The sequence below is a fragment of the Camelus bactrianus genome, chromosome 3, assembly GCF_048773025.1.
Source record: "Camelus bactrianus isolate YW-2024 breed Bactrian camel chromosome 3, ASM4877302v1, whole genome shotgun sequence".
NCBI lineage: Eukaryota > Metazoa > Chordata > Mammalia > Artiodactyla > Camelidae > Camelus > Camelus bactrianus.
The window spans coordinates 60,153,578-60,174,508 of NC_133541.1; the positions used below are offsets into that span (position 1 = coordinate 60,153,578).

A 20,931-nucleotide genomic window follows, 5' to 3' on the forward strand; every position below is an offset into this window, starting at 1 on the left:
TGGCAGTACTTGTTGCCAATAACAATTTGAGCGTTCAAGGAATAATTAGAATTCTGGAAACCCTATATTTGCCATCAGGAGTTTGACAGCTTCCCAAATACTTAATGATTCTTCCAATGAGATTGGTGGTAATATTAAAGAATGTGATATTTTGATACTATGTAATATGTTTACACTGGAAGACCTGTATAGCTCAGTGAACCAGTATATTCTAAATGAATGCATGTACAAAATTAATGCACAGGGAAAAGATCCATTAAAAATGCAAGATAGATCAATGGATGTTATTGGAATGAGTATGGGAAGTTCCCATTAATACATAGTTCTAGATTCCACATTACAACCAACCTTCTAGAAAGTACCATAAGGCAAGTTTTGGGATTAATGTCATAGAATATCTATAATTGTCTGAAAGGCTATTAAAATACTTATCCTTTTCTCAACTATGTATTTGTAGAAAGCCAGATTTTCTTCATATACTCTAAGCAAGAACCATATCATGACAGATTGAATATGGAAATAGATGTGAGGATTCAACAATTTTCAGCTAAGCCAGACGTGAGATTTGCAAAAATACAAAACAGTAATATTCTTAACTAACCTTATAAAAATTATAATTATTTTTCATATTTTTATGTTACCATATAATAGGGTATATTATTATTTTCAGGGGAATTAATAAATATTTTTAAGCATTTATATTTTGAATTCTAACATAGTAAATATAGATATAATCTGTATGAAAGAAAGCCTGTTAGGGACATCAGTTTTTAAAAGTGTAAAGGAGTCCTGAGAGACCGTGCAAAAATTGAGAACTTCTTATCTAGAAAGATGAAAATTTAAACAAGAATTAGAATGTATAAATTTTAATTTGATGACATAAATACGTATGAAGTTATAAGTCTTTTTAAAATTTGTATGTACCTGAGATTTTTTTTTAGGTACAAACATCTGAATATTAATGAGATTTAATAAAGCACTTTAACCTGTTTTGTGGGAAGATGCAGAATAATACAGAATGAATCTTAGGGTTATGTTATTTGTGCTAGTAAGCTTTTTATTTGTCTTTTTTTTTTCCATCATAAAATGTTAGTAGTAGAGCAACAATAACAGAAATCGAAATTTAAAAAAAAAACTTATGACTGCTTTTGACCAAAAAATGAAACTTGTCATTTCTTTCTCATTTTGCTTTGACTTCTTGTTCTTATGTACTCCCCTTTTACTTACTTATAATTATTTTCTTAATGTATTTATTTAGGTAGTTGATTCTGGAAAGGAATAATCTTATTTGATTAAGTGATAATGTCTACCACTTTTCAGCTAGTGAGATACTGGTCCCTGTTCAAGGTTGTAGAATTAAGGGAGAAAGCAGTATTCTGTGCATATTTTAAAAGAGTACATCTCAAGTGTCATGTACAAGTTCTTATTTTTGACCTAGTCCAGGTGACAGTGTAGCTTGAGATATTCTAGAGAAAAGCAAAGTTTTCAAAGATATGGGAAGAAATTTACTTACTAGAACTTTGCTTTGTGAATATGAAGACTGAAAGGAAAATCAATTTTAAAAGTACATATATATGACAGATAGGGATATAGGTACAGCGTCAGTGGTAGCATCCAGTCAATTTTGAAAGCTTAAACACTCAGGCATTTGTTCAAGCCTAAAAGGAAGAGTTCAAGAAGTTACTGATGGTTTTATATCAATGACATACATCAGCAACTTTTTACTCCTGTAATTGTGTGGAGTTTGAAAACATCTAGATTCCAATGTAAAGAAACTAGATTGTGTGTACATCCCTCTGCTCAGATATTAATATCAGAAAAAACATGCCTGCATTCTCATAACATACTCCTTGGTACCACTTTTAGAGAAAGGATGCTGTAGTTTTTGGACCATGGATATCTCAGTGAATTAAGAAACCCTAATGTTTTTTATGAGTTTTAGTCTCATAGACATCTGTGTGATAAGGCTAATTATGCTTATTTGAAATAAACCTTTTCTAAAGTAACTGTATCTTGTGTATGTAGAATGAGGTAATTATATTCATTTTACATTTATGTTTTTATATTTAGCCTATAAAGGGTAATAACATTGAAACAAATTTTTCAGTTCAGTTTTTTTGGAGATATTCCCCAAAGCCTGTGATATATGTATAATTACTATTTACATAAATTCCAATTTGAATTTAACAATAATCCAGTGATACAGATAGGGCAGGTACCATTATCACATCATTTTACACATGAAGAAGTTAAGATTCAGATTTTTAAGTGTCTTCAAAGTATTACATGTAGATAACAACAGAAAAAGGACAAAAATTTAGGGTATTTGACTTTAATCCCTTGCATTTTCCAACATTGTATTATCTCTGTGATGTGTTACATGATTACTTACATTTTTGTGTGTACAATTTTTATTTAATTTTAATTTCATGATTGCTATTTTCAGTTTCTTAAAAGGAGATATGTTCATTGTTCACAACGAATTAGAAGATGGATGGATGTGGGTTACAAATCTAAGAACAGATGAACAAGGTCTTATTGTTGAAGACCTAGTAGAAGAGGTGGTAAGTTTTGTTCTTCATCTTCTTGGAATTCTAAATATTTTCTTTAAATTTTGGAACTTCAGATTAATGAGATAAATGAGATTAATCAGATAATCAGGTAAATTAGCTATGAATACATTTCTTTTATGAAAAACCTCAATTCATAAGTTCAAATAATTTTCATTAGAACTGTTAGTAAATGCTGTTTGTAGAGAGCATAACCAAGCTAGCATGTTTTAATCTGTAGCTGTCAATTTTCAGAGAGTTTTCATGAGTTTCTAAGAATTAAAAATGTATTAGCACTTGTGCTCATTTGTATCCCTTTTGGTCTTCTTGGTGTTCCTCAGAAATGATGCTACCTCAAACTGATCGTGGAGTCTCAGATGGTTGCCCATGTTTGCTTTCATATCTTTATCTCCCAAATAGTGTATAATTTTCTTAGTAACCTCGGAAAAACTTAGTTATACTCCGTATATATTATCACGTGGTTCTGTATGTTGAGTATTCCCCCTTGTTTTCAGTGTCATCATGAAATACATAGTCTTGCCACACAATATGAATAAACGAGTTTGTGCATTTTTAGATAAAGGTCAGCGTTCAAGCAGAATTTACATTTCAGATAAAATACTCAGTATCACCAAAACATATCCAACGTTATATTACAATTTTGGAATTCACTCTGCTCGTTCGGATTTGCCCAGTAGGATGGAATAGTTTTCTCTTATTTTTGCAACCCTCAGAGCTACTGTTTTCAAATTATGCCATGAACCTGGTAGTGTGCTGAAACCTGCGCTCTGAGTATTGTTCCGGGAGGACTCCAGTGGAGAGTTACTTTTCTCTGTTATTAATTCTGTTGTCTGCCTATTCTGGCAGCCAGATCTTGATATGTAGAAGTAAAACATACTGAGGGAAAATGGGGGAAGTTGAGGAAATGGTATGATATGATACATTCCATACTCATGATCACAAGTTCCTTAGTGGAAGAGCTATGATTAGAACTCCTAATTCCTAGGTTAGAATTCTATATTCTGTAGTAGGAGAGAGATCTATTCTGTCTGAGCAAGAAGTGTTCAGATTGAAGAATCTTATTATCTATGTTGGTTTTACTATAAAATTTCTTAGTTAAAACTTTTATATTGGATTTTTTCCCTTGCTGTAATACCCCTTCCTCCATTATTCTGATTATTTAAAATAATTAAAGTATAGTTGAACTTTTCTCTCAAATTCTTGGAACTCTGGGTCAAATCTAACAAGATAAACTTTAATAAGAAAAGTGAAAGTTATCCAATGAATACAGAAAAAACTAAGTCCAATTTAAGATGAGGAGACACGACCTAACATACAAGGAAAGAAAAGAAAAGAACAAGTTAACAACTCAGTGTGAGTTAACAGTGATACGGCTGTTAAAAACGAGTATAGTCATATACTTTGAATTAGTAGTTAGTTCCAAGTTGAGTTATAAGCAATTTTTACTCTAATATTTACAGTAATTTTTCATAATAGTCTTCATTAGAACATAGTGATTCCTTGTAGATTGAAGAGCCATTTGGAGATTGTCTAGATTTTGGGCATTTGGTTGGTGGTTGGATTTAAGAAATTTTCCACTCTGAAATTTGAATTACTGTTCTCCAAGCACACTTAGACTATTATGTCTTAATTCCAGAATGTAAGCTCTGTGAGGACTTTTGTCTCTGATTCAGTGATGGAGCCCCATTGTACAGAATAATGCCTGGCATTAGTAGGCATTCAGTAAATGTTTGTTGAATGAGTGAATGTCTCTATGCCTATACTTTTCCCTTTTCCTTGACACTCCTGCCCTGATAGACTGCCTTGTGAAATTTGATTCATCTCTAGCTCAGATGTCGCCCCTTCTTTCAGTTTTTATGCTTTTCTTAGGCTAAATTGTTTCCTCTTGTGTTTTCCATAGCACTTTGTTACTTACATTCCATTATATTGTATATAAGTAATTTGTGTAAACCTCTTCTATAGAATTTAACTCCTTTTGGGCAATAATAATGCGTTTTGTTTTTATGGTTTTTGTTTGTTTGTTTGCTTTGTTTTTTTTAGCGTTTTGTAATATAGAGCGCATTCAGTAAGCGCTCACTTCTAGTTTGGTTAGATATTTGATGAAAGAGGACCAAACTGAGAGAAGTAAATCCTTGTACACTTAGTCCATTTTTCTGTTATTTCCTTCGTGATTCAGTAGAAACTGGATGCTGGGTCCTATGCTGGGTATTAGGACTACAGTTCAACAGATACTTGGTGCAAACCATATGCCCATTATTGTGCTACTGGTTGTAGTGGTAGTGGGTGTTAACAAAGAATGGCTAAGGACTTAAGATGCTTATAGCCATGATGATGGAATGAGTAACACCTAGTGTGTCTTAAATAATAGCAGTATCAAATTGAGTAAGGTCAAGTTCGAAAGTTGATGTAAGAAGGATGTTTTTTTCTATTCAAAGTAAGGACTCGGTGTCTTACTGAGGAGGTAGCATTTGAGATAGATCCTGCCTGGATGATTTAGGTTTTAACTAACAGGTAGGAAGCAGTCAGTGGAAAGGACATTCTAAGTACAAAAGAACAAGCTACAATGGTGGGAGAATTTCGATTAGCAAATAGGTAGTTGATCTATGACCATGGTCTGGATACCTACAGAGAATTGGTAGGATGAGGCAGGAAATGGAGACTTGAGTCTTATGGTAAAGGTGGTACACTGACGAATTTGTGGTCAGTAGAGACGTATTAAAGGTCTGGTTTTTAAAATGTGTTTATTTTGTTTGCTGTTTGTTAATGCAGGGCATTGCAATTGAAACTGATGAATCTAGATTGGAGTAGTGGGGTGGGATGGGACACAGAAGTGATTATATTATTGGGCTCCCATTAACCGTCTAAGGAAGGGGAGGAAAGAGGGCTCAATTAGGGTACTTGCAGAAAGGGGGGAAGAGGAATTAGGAAGAGTTTTAGAAAGACCTTTTGTGAACAGAAAAATCTTTCTTTTTTTAAAAAAATTTTCTTATATATGCATAAATAAATATAAAGGGCAGAGTGTTGCTCTGTTTGAAGATATGATTTACTACTTTTAATAAAAATGGATTAATAATTATATAAATTACTGTCTTAATGTCTTCCCCTTTAGGGCCGAGAAGAGGATCCACATGAAGGCAAAATGTGAGTTTGTGTTAATTATTAAAAGGCAAAAAAATACATTGTAAACTTACTAATGGGAAAACTTTGACCTAAAAACATTTTAAAAGAAAATTGATACTTTTTTGAGCTAACTTAATTTTTTTTTATTTGGCTCAGGAATTGATAAAAGATCTAAATATTTTTTTAAGGACCTAGTGATAATGAAGGTGGCCTATACCTAATATTCAGCTCTTATATGACTAAAGACTTTTTAATAAATAGTACATTAATAACATTTTGAATATCACAATTCCTCACATTTTTTTAATTTTCTTATTGAATTATTCATAGTATTTTTTGTTTTTGTTGACATATCTTTTATGTATTTTATGGTTCAGCTTTATTTTTTAAAGTCAGAGAACTTTTCCTCAAAATCATGGTTCTTTACCATATTAATAAGATTCTGCAAGGACTTTGTTTTCATAATTTTTTTCAGGCGGATTTTAAATGTCTTGTAAGGGCTAATTCAAAGACCAGCTGTTACTGCACCTACTGTTGGGCACATTCTTCTCTTCTGTTCCAGAAGTTACTAGCTGTAATCAGTAACCTCTTGAAGAAGATCACTCCACATGGTATTTTAGCTTTGCTGTCACTTTATTAATATCCTTGAAGATCTTTTTTAGTGTCTTCCTCATCCCTCTTGACATTTATTTGTAGGTATGTTTTCTTTTAAAGACCTTAACCCTTAATATCAATTCTGTTTCTCTTATTACTTTAATAAACTGTTCATCTTCTCTTCTCAGTGGAACATTTTTTTCTTACCTTCCTGTCAGCATTTATGGACGGAATGTAAGGCTTGCCTCTCATGTGCTTGCTTATTCTGTTTTCTAACCGTTAGAGCATAAATATTAAACTGGATACTCCACTTTCAGTCACTGCATTTAGTTCCCCATCCCTCCTTAATACGACACATGAGAGATTTTCTGAGTTCATGTTCCTTATTGTTCTATGTAGCTGCAGAATAGACTTCATCAGTGAGACTGCACCTTGCTGATTGTACTAGTTTGAAGTCTCCTCACTACCTATATGAGGAGTTACCAATTCTAATTAATGCTTGGAGGGGACATGCAGATAATGTAGGCAGATGAACTGGGTCAGGTGGATATATTCCCATTTTTCTCACATCGCAATATTGATCTTTTTATTTTCTGTCTTTGATAGAGATGAAGGTACATGGAACTGTCTCCCTATTGTAAGAAAATAACACTACAAGTGTGGTGATAAGTAGAAACGAATATTCACTCTGTGTATTAGGGAAGACAGTAGCAAGTCGAGAACTAGAAAGTGTTTGCCTGTAGTCAGGTGACTGCTTTGTCTAATTGATGTGAAAGAATGGGAGTCAAGTGTTAGGAAAGCTTCCTGAATTTCAAGAGAAGCTGGAAATCTATATTTTTGTCCCTCATTAAAATAATGCCATAGATTTGTTTTAAAAAGAAAAGAGAAAAAAAGAGGTCAAATGCCAGTAACTATTTAAAGCTATATCCCGTTTTCTCATAGTGTGAAGTATAAATCCCACTTTCACTGGCATATCTTTTTTTAAAATCTAATACCATTGTGATTGTTCCATTTTCTCAACTTTATAAATTCTTACTCATTTGGTATTTGGCGTAAGTTAAATTTGCATTGCTGGTTTATTTTATGTATTTGTCAGCCCCGTCTAATCTCTTAAGGTGTTGACTGGCAGTGAAGCACCCTCAGTAACATCCCTGAGTGCCCTTTGAGACTAAATAGATGGCATGGCTTTAGCTGTTTTCCTTTCCAGCTCCATATTTCCATGACTCGGGTACTAAGTCCTGCTGTTTTTAATCTTCTAAAACATTTCTTGATTTGTGCCTTCTTCTCAGTCTTAAGCAACCATATTCTAATTCAGGCCCTCTTCATGTCTTATCAGGACTTGATGTAGCAGTAACCTCCAAGTTGGCCTTCCTTGATGCTTTAGTCTCATCAAATCCTTGCTTCCAACAGCTGGAATAATCTACCTGAAACATGTATCTGTCTGACTGTATCACCTTTTCACTTAGAATTCTTGCCTTGATTACCTTAGCAGAGCTTGAAAACATCTTCAGATCTAGCTCTTGTGTCTTCACGAGTCCTCTCTCTTGTTTTTTCTAGTTTATGTTCTGCCCTCCAGCTTCTAGGTCTTTACATGCATAGTACTGTTCTTCTCCTTTGCTCAAGCTATTTTCTAGCCCAGAATTCCCCTCCACTGTGTTCTGTTAATGCCTGTTCTTACTTAAAGACTTAGTTCGTTTATCACTCTTTCTGAGAAGTCTTCCATTATCTTCTCTCCTTACACATCCTACAGAATTGGTGCCCTTCTGTTACTCCAAAAATGCCCTCAGCGTGTACCTACCACTGCCCTTTATTATACTTTCTACATTGTTTTTATAGTTATACAGTATTTGTGTTCACTTCTCTTACTAGAATGGGGACTTCCTAAGATCAGAGACTCATTTTTCTATTATTGGTACAAACTGTATGCTTGAAGTATAAATCCTACTTCAGTATTTTACATATAGGTAATAAATGCCTGCAAGAGGAAACTCAAATCTAATCCTGTCGGAAAAGGATACTGCCAGTTTTTTCTCTATACTCCATTTGTTGTGCCCCCACACCCTTTGAAGTCCCTATTTTTCCTTTATTCTAGCTCTAAGATACAAGGTTGGCCTTCAAGCTCATCTGATCAACTCTCCCCCAGAATATAGAAATCCTGTTCTAGTGTTTGTAGAAAATGGTCATTTCAACTGTATTTGAATGCAGTGTAGAATCTTACTGCCTTTTAAGGTAATTAATATGGAAGTTGTAGTTCATAATAGATAGTCCCTAAGTTTTCTATATTTTGCTCAAATTATGCATGTTTACAAAGTGTAGTAACATAAATGTAGAAGAAATGAGATGAGCTGCATTGCATTTATTTCATTATGTCAGTGTGAATTAAACTTACTATATTATGTTGGTTGTTTAGATTTGCTTGTACAATGGCAAAAAAGACTTTTGACTTACATATTTAATATTTGTTTTTTTTCTAAGATGGTTCCATGGGAAAATTTCCAAACAAGAAGCTTACAATTTACTAATGACAGGTACTCGTATATTTACTAGACTTTTCTAATGTCCTTATTTAAAGAATAAAAAAGCAAACCAATCAGATTTTGCCTATAGCGTTACTTATGCATATTGTAATTTCTTTCTCAGCATAGAAAAATCGATGGGGGTTTTTGTTGGTTTTTGGTATTTTTAGTTGAAAATATATATGCAGTACAAGATTCAGTGAAGTGTGTTTTCCTTCTGCTTCAGGCCCTTGTATTCCTCCCCAGAAACATGAGGGTTTTATTTTTTTTCTGTGTTCCTACAGATTTCCTGTTTGTGTGTGTTTTCCTTTCTTACCATCTATATCCACCTCTACATGTATTATCTCCCCACATGCAACACACTTTTTTCATGTTAGGATATATTTTGGGAGATCATCCCATATTTGCATGTAGAAATTTTCATTCTTTTTAATGTCCATAGACTTTCTGTGGTATAAATACCAAACATTTTTATCAACCTCCCATGGAGGGATATTATGCTGCTTTCATTTCTTGCTGTTCAGGTGCAGCAGATGTTCTTGCATTTACCTTTGTACCCTTGAGGAATTATAAAATGGGGCTTTGTTTAAAATGTATTAATTTTAACATTTCCTAAATTGTATGGTTATAGAGATATGCAAATAACTTGTGTAAAAGTTGAATTGTATTGTGGCTTTATTTTTAAAACAAAAACTGTCCTGCCATCATTTATCCTAACTAAATGTTTAAGACTGAATTAATTTAACTACTAGTGTCTCGTCAGTAAACCACACTTAAGGAGGACTTGAGACAAGTTTAAGCCACAATCTGTAATTTAAAGTCTTACTTCTTTAAAAACAGCCAGAATTCAGTAGTGTATACAGTGAATAAACTACTGATTATTTAAAGATCTTATCTGAGCTATTACTTAAGTTGTAAGGCATTGTATTTTAATGTAATTAATGCTTTGCTCTTTTGAAAGATTTGAAGCAGTTTAGGACATACTCAGTTTTATTCTGAGGATATAGGTTAAGAAGGTTAAAAATAAAGAACATGATAGTGCTACATGATACTAAGAGAGGCTAAATGCTCAACCAAAATGATGTGCAGTCAGCTATCAGAGTGGGACCAAAATATTTATTTCAGTGAATTTACTGAATGTTGAATGTAAGTTTATAGTTTTTAACTTGCACCACCAAATACCTGAGGCACTCACTCTTGTTTTAGTCATGTAAATTGAAAAGAAGCTAAACTTCATTTCCTTACGTTATTTTTTCTTTGCTTTGGGTCATGTGTTCTTTTAAGAATATGGTGCTTTTCTTCCCTGAGAACACATAAGCACTTGCATGCAGCTTTGCAGTTATTCCTATTCTTTGTATTGAACATGAAATTACTTGGTAGTAAATGCCTTTGTTAGATGATTGGAACTATTAGTAAATTACATAAAAATTACACCTGATATTCTAAGTGTTCATTATGTTCTCCTAAAAGCAATCGAGTTCTGATCTTTTCTGTGTCATTAGGACATAATCAGAGAAAAGGTAAAAAAGCATTTTAGTGTTAAGAGTCACTGCCAATTGAAGATATCAAAAAGACTTCTAAAATTAGTATGAAAATATTTAATATATGATAATTTGCTTCTGAATGACTTTTAGGATCATGCCTTTTGAATGAAATATAGTTCATATGTATTGGCTTTTGATAAGGTACACAAATATTTAAGTTGTTTTGAATCTACCTTTGTAAGCTTTTGTTACTATTTTATTACAGTTATGACTTTTTAATGTTAGATGCATTCATTAAGTACAGAGCATTCCTAAGCAAAATTCGCTTCAACTTTCTTAGACTTTTCTTCTTAAGGGGATTTACAATGTAGTAGTATCTCCTACCTGCAGTTAGAGTATTCTTTCTAAGTTACGACAGGTATAGAATTTATTAACCAGAAGTCACTGCTTGCAAACTTCTGCCCTGTATTTTCATGTAATAAAGACAAACAACATGATGGGTGGTTGTGACTCATAAACCAGAAAATACAAAAATAAATTGTCTTAAAATTGTCTTTGTTATAAAACAAGTTCCTGGTGAAAATTTATGTGTTTATGACATTTGAATGTATTTTGTAATTATAATACTCAACACTTTTTGTTTTTACTTTGATAATTTGGGAATAAAACTAACAGCTTAAATTTTACAGTTGGTCAAGTCTGCAGTTTTCTTGTGAGGCCGTCAGATAATACTCCTGGTGACTATTCACTTTATTTTCGGACCAATGAAAATATTCAGCGATTTAAAATATGTCCAACACCAAACAATCAGTTTATGATGGGAGGCCGGTATTATAACAGGTAAGTTGTGAGAAATTTTTACTTACCTTTAATTTTGGCAAGAAGAGTTGAAATCTTGCTAATATATCAGAATCAAAATTGTATAAAAGTTTCTTACTTTGTAATATTTAAAGTTATGACATTTAATATAACTTAGTAGTAGTCCTGTCCAAGAATTCTTTAGACAATGTCAAATGTGAATATAAATTAATAACAAAATTTGTTTCCTTCCAAAGGAGTGTTTATAACTTGTTGATTATTTGTGCATAAGTTATTTGCAACAAATTTTCTAAGTCCATACATTATCTACAGGACAACAGAACATCTAATCTAAGACAAAGAAAATATATTACATTATTTTGCCAGTGAGACATTTTCATAGGAAAAAAGGGTTCTTCAAGAGTTACCTGACACTTATTACTAATGTTACCATGTAATTGGATTGTTCTCAAGTTGGTATTTCTTATCTGTAATTATTGGCTCCTTCTTCTCACCTTTAAGACTCTAAGTAAACTCTTAGCCTATCCCAAAACTCAGAACGGACTTTCATCTCTTGATTAAGAAAATAAGTGATTGCTAACATTTATCTCGAGTTCAAGAAAAGAGAGAGACACAGTTTTATTTATTAAGTAAATTACTAAAATGAAAGTACAGGATATAGCAACTCTAGAAACGTACATTTATTTTACAAATTTATAGTGAACATGTTTTGATTTTCTGAGATGTAAATTTGATTTCATAACTGGAACCTTTCTGGAATGTGTAGGAAATTTTAGTTTGTTGTGTCTACCTTGACTGTTTCTTTCTTTAGGTATATCTGGGTAGAATATGAACTAAAGGGTAATTAAAAAAAAGAAAAAACTTCTTAAAAGTCCAGGTCATTGGTAAAAATGTATCTGATTGGTTGCCACATGCTTGTAAATTTGCTCCTGGGCAATCTGAACTGTCCTCCACAGAAGTGTCTTATTCTTCCAGCTCACGGTCAAGAATTATACTGTAACATTGAGGTGCTACACAGGGTTGATTGCACTTACAGATATTGAGCCAGAAACCTTTGAAATTTATTGTCTTTTATAGATTTGGTGCCTTTTACTTTGAAACACATTGCCACCTCTGTAGTGGTACCTAGCTATCTTCAAATGTATTTTCTGATTTTCATTTTTCTTTAGTATTATAGTTTTCCTTTAAAAATATAAAACCTTCCTTTTTTGTGTGTGATAATATCTTTGTAGTTGTCTCACCCCCCACCCCCCTCATGTTAAATTCTGCCTCTGATATTTAGTTCATATTCATTTGTACTTGCTTTTTTATTTATTAGGCTTTTCAAGTCTTGTTTTGTTTTATAACATTGTACATTACTTACATTTAGTTTAAATTAATTTTGTGATATAGCAAAAATATGTTACCTTTAGAGATACATATATATGCATGTGTGTATATGTATGTGTGTATCTTTGGAGATACATATGTGTATGTGTATATGTGTCTCCAAAGATAAAAGACACATACATTCTGATTATAGTATCAGTAGGAAGAACATTAGAAAAATCAAGTGGTAAATGAAATATGTTTTATTTTAAGAAATGTTTCCTAGCTGTCCCTGAAATACCAATTCCTCTAGTGTATTAAAGGAAAGTTTAAAATTCTAGGATTTATGTATTCAGGACATTAAAATGGTCTACTGATTATAGAGAAACTTTTTTTATTTAAAAAACTCATGTCATGTTAAAATTCGTGTTAAAATATATTATATAATGCCATTTTATTTTCAGTTTTATTTGTAATATTTCCCAAATGTTAAGAATATTTTATAGTACTTTTTATCAAAACCATCAGTAAGCTTTTCCTGCTCTAGCAATAATCCTATATATGAGATACATATAAGCTCCTTGTCTTTCTTTCTTTCTTTTATTTGCTTCTGTTTTAACCTGCTATTTATATGTTTTATGACCTAACTCCATCTGGTTATTCTAAAAGCAGAATATGTAAATGTTTTGATGATAAATCTTTTTAGTTTACCTGAACTCACTAGTTGCTAAATAAATGCCATTTCTCTGTCAATTCTTCTTTCTCTATCTCTCAAATACTTTTGTTGAAAAAAAAAAAGTAGGCTTTTAATTCTTTCCTCACATACAGTGATTCTTAGAGGATGTGTATGAAAAAATTGGAATCTTGGACTCGGGTATTTTTGACCTGTAAATTAGTATTAGGAACATTTATGCTTTTGTAAAATAATGTGACTGTAATGATCATAGCTTCTATTAATGTATTCAGGTTATATACTTTGGAAAAATCTTGCAAGTAGATAATTGTTGCTAACAAGGTTTGTGTGTCTTTTTAAGATTTGTAATTTTATGAGACAGATTATGTCAGTGTTACTAATTTTTATCTTTACAGCATTGGGGACATCATAGATCACTATCGAAAAGAACAGATTGTTGAAGGGTATTATCTTAAGGAACCTGTACCAATGCAGGTCAGTGTTGTTTTTCTTTTTGCAACAATTAACATTTCATTTTAAAATGCATTTTTGGTGGTGTGTTTATACACACATTCATGCATTTAAAATTGGATAAAATTTAAAACTGCAGATTATTCAGATTCTTTCAGAAAGTGAGTAATTAAAAGAGAATCTCTTAGTTTTTATTTATGTTGGTTCTAGATAATTAGGAAGTCCTTGGTGGCTTTTTGAGAATAGAAGCAGTGGTGGGGACAGAAGCCAAGTTGCACTGGGTCAAGGAGTGAGTTTGTTGGAAGCAAAAGTGGAGACAGCAAGGATAAATCACAGCCAGGCTTATCTGGGTGAGCTTGGTAAGTAAAGAAAATAAATTAAAAAATGATAGCTAGAAGATGATGTAGGGTCAAAGGGGGTTTAAACTTTTTCTTTCCTTATTTGCCTGTAGTTTTATGGTGAGAGGGTGTTGAGCAGGTCTGCATACTCTGGGTAAAGCCAGTAGTAAAGAGGAGGGACAGTGGCGGGTGAGGGCTGGGGTGGTGGCAGTACCTGATGTCCTAGGGAGGGCAAGAGTGACTGAAATCCAGAACATGGGAAGGACTGGGCCTGAACAAGAGGGCCCTGTTGAATACCAGTTGCTTAATGTATAGGGTGACTGATTAGCCTGTTTCTTGCTCGTATTTTCTGAGGTGTGGTTATAAAAAAGGTTGTAGCAGAGGATAGAAAAAGGTACTTCAGAAGAGTGATTGAGAGTTTGCTGGATGGAAATTGGAGGTAGTGATATTCCAGGTACATGATGAAGATATTGTTCGAGGCTTTGGGTACCCAACTAAGTTTGCACAGTGAATTGTCGTGTCTCTAGCTTGGCAGTTTTTTTCTCAGGTTTTCCTCCTAACAAGTTAGTTTCTACTATTCATTGCTGTTGCTGAAGGGGGATCATTATTCTGACGCTTAATGTAAGTTTAAGAGTCATCATCTTGTCACATTTTAATATGTCTTTCTTCACTTCCTCATGCTTTCCTGTTAGAATGTAAGGTTCAGGAGGCAGGCGTTTTGGGTTGCAGTCCCAGTGCCTGGAATAGTACTTGGCATTAGGTATTCAGTCAGTGTTAATGGAATGGATATCTCCTCCCCAGCAGGAAACACTCACGTCTCTGTCTCCGTATTCTCACTGCGGTGTCTTCATCTCCTTGTGCTTCTTGGTGTCAGTTTATTCTTTTCTGCCTATGTACATACTGCAAGTTTAAGATCCATCTCAAGTTTCACTTCCTCGTTGCCACCTTCCTAATAGCTATAGTTAGCACTGATGTACCACTTTTGTTGGCACTTCTGGTAGACCCTGACTAACTTTGTTTTAAAGCACATAGTGTGGTATGTGCTTTCTGGAAACTGCTGCTGAGAGTCTCTTTAATAGGGGTCAGAAATGCCTTAACCTCCAGGTGACAGATCCTGCCACTCAGTCCCATAGCTATATCCTCCATTCTAATTCACACTGCCTGTTTCAGTTAATGATGGTTTTAATTTGTTTCCTAAGTCCACAGTTTGTTTTATTTGCATACAAGTTGTCATGCATTTTCCCCATCCTGAATGTGTGCTTAGAATTTTCTAATTTATTTTTTGCAGTTAGAAAAATAAGTAGCATGTGACATCTAGTAACCTTTTGTACTTAAGTTAAAAAGTTTTTAAGAATTACTTCAAATATAAAAAGTGCCCCACTCTTTGTGTTTAGTTCTATAACCGAACAAACTTCAAATTATTGTCACTTGCAAAAGTGCCTATAATGCTTTGAATACTTTAGAAATAAATGATGCTAATAACAGAGCAATTTGATTACTTCATGAAAATCATTCATTGCTATTTGAAGTCAATTATTTGGGGCCTGGAGTAAAAGTAGGTTACAGTAGATATTTGAGAATCCTAATTTATCAATCCTTCCCAGCAGGATTCTGACTATTAGAGAACCCAGAGGCTAGTAATATCCTTTTATCAATGGAAAAAGTGATGAGCTAGCAGAATCAGCTCATCTCCCACGCCTCGAGGTTACCCTGCCTATCCCTTCTCAGGGTAGGATGCTGGAAGGGAAGGAGCAGAGTCCTAGCTAGGGCTGCTTACTCAGCATCACTAACACTTCTTGAGACAGACATTAGAAGAAAAGAAGGATACTTTTGAGTCAATACACCCCACGGTAAAAATAGTTAATATTTTTTGACCACTATGTTTAGGCACTATTTCTTATACGTATTGATTTATTTAAGTTTCTAAACAATTTGATGAGGTTGGCCCTGTACTTGTGCCCATTTTACAGATGGGGAAACTGAGACAAGAGAGGTTAATTACTTAAGGCAACAAGTCATCCTTGTCTCTTCCTGTTCTCTCCTATACTCTGTATCCAAACTGTCAGGAATATCATGCTGGCTCTGCCTTCCAAATGTGTTTAGAATATGACCACCAGAATCTGACTTCCTCTCCCTATTTCTAGCTTTGCCCTCTTAACACTGCACCACAGTCAGAGGGATCCATGCAAAATGTGAGTCAGACCATTTCACTTGTCTGTTTAATACTTAAAGGTTTTCCACATTTCATTCTGAGTAAAAGCCAAAGTCCTTGTCATGGCATGCAAGGCCCTAGAGTGGCATCCTGTGGTCCTCTGAGCTCTTCTTTTTCCATCATCCTTCTCTGCCACTCATCTGCACTCACACTGGCTTCACCACTTTTTTTAAGAGTACACCGTCTTTGCTGCGTGAGAATCTTTGCTCCAGCTGTTCACTCTGCCCAAAATGACTTTTCCTCAAATATCTAGTTGCCTCACTCTTGTATTTCTTCCAAATTTTGCTCAAAAATTAGCTTCACAATTGAGACCTACTCATACACCTTATTTAATGCTGCTACTTGCCCTACCCTGTAGAGGACTTAACCACCTATTACCATATAATACATTTACTTATTTACTGTGTTTATTATCTCCTTTCTTCACTGGAATAGAAGTTCCTTGAGAGTAAGGATCTTTGATTTATTCACTGATGCATCTCAAGAACCAGAACAGTACCTGGCACTCAGCAAACATTTATTGAATTAATTTATTCAGTGGAGTTTTCTTGACCATTAAGTGACAAAGGCAGGATTTACAACCCATGTCCAGCTTCATGAGTGTGTGTACCTAACTTCTGTGCAAAAGCTGGCTTCATTGGCGGTTAGACTCACCACTCAGATTATCTCCTTCCTTTGGGAGGGAGTAGGTAAGATTTTCTTCCCCAGAACTGTGCAGAAAGACTGGGCTGAGAAGCCTTCCCTCCTGTCATCCAGTAATTGTTAGACATTGGAAAGTGAAGCTGTGTCCTGGCCTGTGGTGTCCTCCAGTGTGTTGGAGTCCTTTAGGAGTTGTAGCTCAGTTGATTAGCCCCTACCTTAAAATAATTAGGAAAGACCTATATAGATTATCTTGAAATCAGATATTTAAGTCCAACTATTAGTGTAGTAATTTGTCTTAAATAACAAACTAGAAATACGCCACATTCTGCACCCAGTAGCAAATATCATAACTACTGTAATAAAGACTGATAAGGACAAGTCTGTATAACTAGGGAAATAGTCATATTAATCATCGGGGTCCAATGTATCTTTCTAATTTTTTTATATTCTTAAGTCATTTTCTGAACAATTTATAGAATAAAAGCATGTTTTAAAAAACTTCATTAGAAAATTTAATAAGAACTTAAATGTAGCAAACTCAAGTTTTTGTTCATATTCCCTTGGTTATAAAGGCTTATTACATACTTGAAATGGAAGCTAACTGTTCATCTTCTGTCATGAATGGACCTGGAATATATCCATTTTGTAAATCCTAATTCCAGATTTCAGATACATCTCTTACAATTTCTTGCTTATAATTACTCTGGTTCCTCTCACACTCGACTGTCAAAATGCAATACTAATTCCAGATTTTAAATATATTTCTCTGGGTTCTAGTTTACTATTCTTTCTTTTTCTTCTTGTTTTTGCATCATCAGATGCAATACTTTTGAAAACTTTGATGGTTCATGATTTTGCTGGAGAGTACAGTCTTCTTTGCTCCATTTCTTTGCTCCGTAAGTGTAAAATATTTTTATCTTTAGATTTATAAACATCAATTAGAGTGATCAATATGGTGTATTTTAAAACTTCTACATTATGTTTTCTTTCAATAACCTTTGGATACAAGGTACCTTTGTCCATTTACAAATCAAATCATATTAAGTAAATCTTGGTGCACAATCATTAAAAATTTAAAGAACCTTTATTTCCTTTAAGGAAACAGGATAATCTAGATTGTTGTCACTAAATAACTGCTTGATGATGTCCTTCCTGTTGAGTCACTGACTAGATGAGAATACCGTGTTTCCTTTTTTTCCCCTAGAAATAAATCATTCACTCAGTGATTCTTGAGTTTGAGAAAATTCATCAAGGCTATTACTATCTGAAGAATTATAGTCTGAGATTTTGCTCATCAAAATCAATTTGTTTTTTACAATTAAAAAAATTTTTTAATGGAGATACTGAGGATTGAACCCAGGACTTTGTGCATGCTAACAAGCTTACACTCTACTGCTGAGCTGTTCCCTCCTCCCTCCCAAAGTTAATTTTATCATTACAATAGATCGCAGAGTGTTGCTGTTTCTTTGCATTCATCCTCTGACTCTTTTAATAATTGTCAGACATCTTTCTTTGTCAGTTTTTTTCTGTTTGCTGTTGTGAGCAGAAAACTAAGAATGCTGAATTTTCAGCTGTGTTCAGTGAAAATAAAAAGATGGCTTTTTATACTTTTTTGAAAGATGCTGCAATAGTTGGCAGCACAGTTTAAAAAGCCAAAGAATGATGCAATAGAGATAATTTATTTCACTTTTGCATCATCCTCTAGGCCAAGGGTTGGCATATTTTTCTGTTAATGACCAGATTGTAAATATTTTAGGTTTTGTGGGCCATTCAGTCTCTGTCTCAATTACTAAACTGCCTTTGTAGTGTGAAAGCAACCACAGACAATATATAAAGGAATGAGGGCGGCTGTGTTCTAGTAAAACTTTGTCCGAAAACAAGCAGTAGGTTGGATTTGGCCCATATAATATGGTTTGCCAACCTCTGCTCTTCAGCATACTGGACCCATGAAGTCTCTAAGAAAACAAAGTCATAAAAATATTAATTCTTGCTAATAGTAAGAGCTGCTCAAAAAAGAAACTGAAAAACTAAAACTGAGTCCAGTGAACCCTGATGGTGATAATCATTCTAAAGGCCCTCTTCTCTTTCTGTTCTTCCTGACTTCATAATTCTTTTCGTTATTTGGGGGGATTTTGCAGTTTAAGACACATCCATTCCTGTAAGTCATGGTGTTACATAAAATCATGCAGTAAAACCCACAGGATTATGGGAAAAGTGGGATTAGGAGTACAACACCCCAACTTCATCAGTCACACGTAAAGAAACTAGTAAATATGTAGCATGGTCTTTATACATGCTAAATGGTTAAGAAATACTTAAATACTAGTAAATGTGGCACTTTGCACTGCACTTGTGGGAGAGGCCATCAGAGGGGCTGTGAGTGGTGGGAAGTGGTAGGAGGAGGACTGTCTGAGATCAGACGCATTCTAAACCAGATGTGGATGGTGGGTATGGCATCTAACACTCGGTGAGCTAGGCGGGCTCTGAGGTATCTGAGGTGTGTTTTGGATATTCTTACACATCTCAGTTCAGCTGGGTGCAGTTTTCTGCATTCACCTAGTGTTTCTTGCAGACATAATTGTGCATAAGCAAACATGAGTTTGCTTTATGCTTAAATTGGTTCTAATCTATCCGTTATGCTGGGACATATTCATGTTTTCAAAACATTGTTGCTGTAAAACAAAAAAACTGTATTTTGAAAATTAACTTATTAGTTGTCCATGTATTTGTGAAATGGTAAGGGGACTCTCTTGAGAATTTCTTTGGAAAACAAAGGATCTCTTAATAGATGTTACATGATTTTAGATTTTAGTATTAAGACACTTTTTAATGTCTAGACAGACACACAGTCTGGTTTTTAATTGGTATTTTAGTAGATTTTACTTTATCTCCATCAATAATTCATAACATAATTTTAATATTTTTGAAAATTCAGGATCAAGAACAAGTACTCAATGATACAGTGGATGGCAAGGAAATTTATAATACAATTCGTCGTAAAACAAAGGATGCTTTTTATAAAAATATTGTTAAAAAAGGTTATCTTCTAAAAAAGGGTAAGTGTAAACTTTTAAGACTAAAGATTCAATTTCAGTATTTCACTGTTAACATTTAATAGAAGCATTATAAATATTGGGCATAAAACTTATCATTGAGATATGTGTTTAATAAGTTTTCACAAGAAATTCTTAATAATTGACCCTTGTTTAGAGCTTTTATCTAAGCGTCCTTCAGAAATCTAGAGTCTAGTTGTAAGTCCAGAGTTTTAGGAAACAAATATTTCCATGTATGTTTTTAAATCCTGAGGCCAATTCCAGTGCAAGGTGTCTGATTCTTTGCCCCGCTCTCTTACCCCAGACCTTTAAGAGAAAAAAAGAAAAACTTGGCAAATTCTGGTATTGCTGTTTCTATTTTATATATTTGCCTCACTTTGGCATTAAGAAATGTTAGGGAGTTGGAGGGGCCCATGGTTAGTGAAAGAGTTTTTTTGTGTTTGTTTGTTTTGTTTTGTTTTTTCCTTACGACTGGAAAGGAATTGATGCTAAGCAAGAATTTTAAAGATTTTATCATAATGAAACCTCTGAAGATATAGTTAAGGTACCTTTGTCACTTGCTCTGTGATTCATTAAAATAAGTAATATAACAAGGTATTTTCCTACAGATAAATTAGACATTGCTCGTTTTATAAGGACTGGTGTGTTACTAAAGCTTTGAAATAAAAATGAAAATATATTTAATTTTTATATTTAGCAATGATAATTTTTATGATTTTAATATATGTGACTTCACAGTTAATTATTTGGCTAAGGGAAAATAATCTTTTTTTTAACAGGCAAAGGAAAAAGGTGGAAAAATTTATATTTTATCTTAGAGGGCAGTGATGCCCAACTTATTTATTTTGAAAGTGAAAAACGAGCTACAAAACCAAAAGGATTAATAGATCTCAGCGTGTGTTCTGTCTATGTTGTTCATGATAGTCTCTTTGGCAGGTAAGAAATTGCTTGCTTTTTTCTTTCCGCCTCTGAATTTCCACTGTATTACATAGAAATCTTGGGATGGCATCTCCTCTTACAAGACTTGATCTGTATGCAGTGTGTTTCCTCCATGCACCTACCACCAGTCTGAGTGACTTACTTTGAGTCTTGTCATCTTTCCCCTATTTTATAATTCTGTGTGAACTCAGT

The 20,931-nt window shown here is 33.7% G+C and overlaps 1 protein-coding gene across 1 annotated transcript in view; it reads left to right on the forward strand.

Annotated features, from left to right (window-relative positions):
- The window catches only part of RASA1 (RAS p21 protein activator 1), a 96,894-nt gene that overhangs the window by 50,297 nt on the left and 25,666 nt on the right, over positions 1-20,931 (forward strand). The window contains exons 5-11 of the mRNA XM_074360334.1: positions 2,447-2,564; positions 5,680-5,711; positions 8,760-8,812; positions 10,974-11,124; positions 13,501-13,579; positions 19,683-19,803; positions 20,580-20,736. Of these exons, the coding sequence (XP_074216435.1) occupies positions 2,447-2,564; positions 5,680-5,711; positions 8,760-8,812; positions 10,974-11,124; positions 13,501-13,579; positions 19,683-19,803; positions 20,580-20,736 (711 nt within the window). The remainder of the gene's footprint in view (positions 1-2,446; positions 2,565-5,679; positions 5,712-8,759; positions 8,813-10,973; positions 11,125-13,500; positions 13,580-19,682; positions 19,804-20,579; positions 20,737-20,931) is intronic.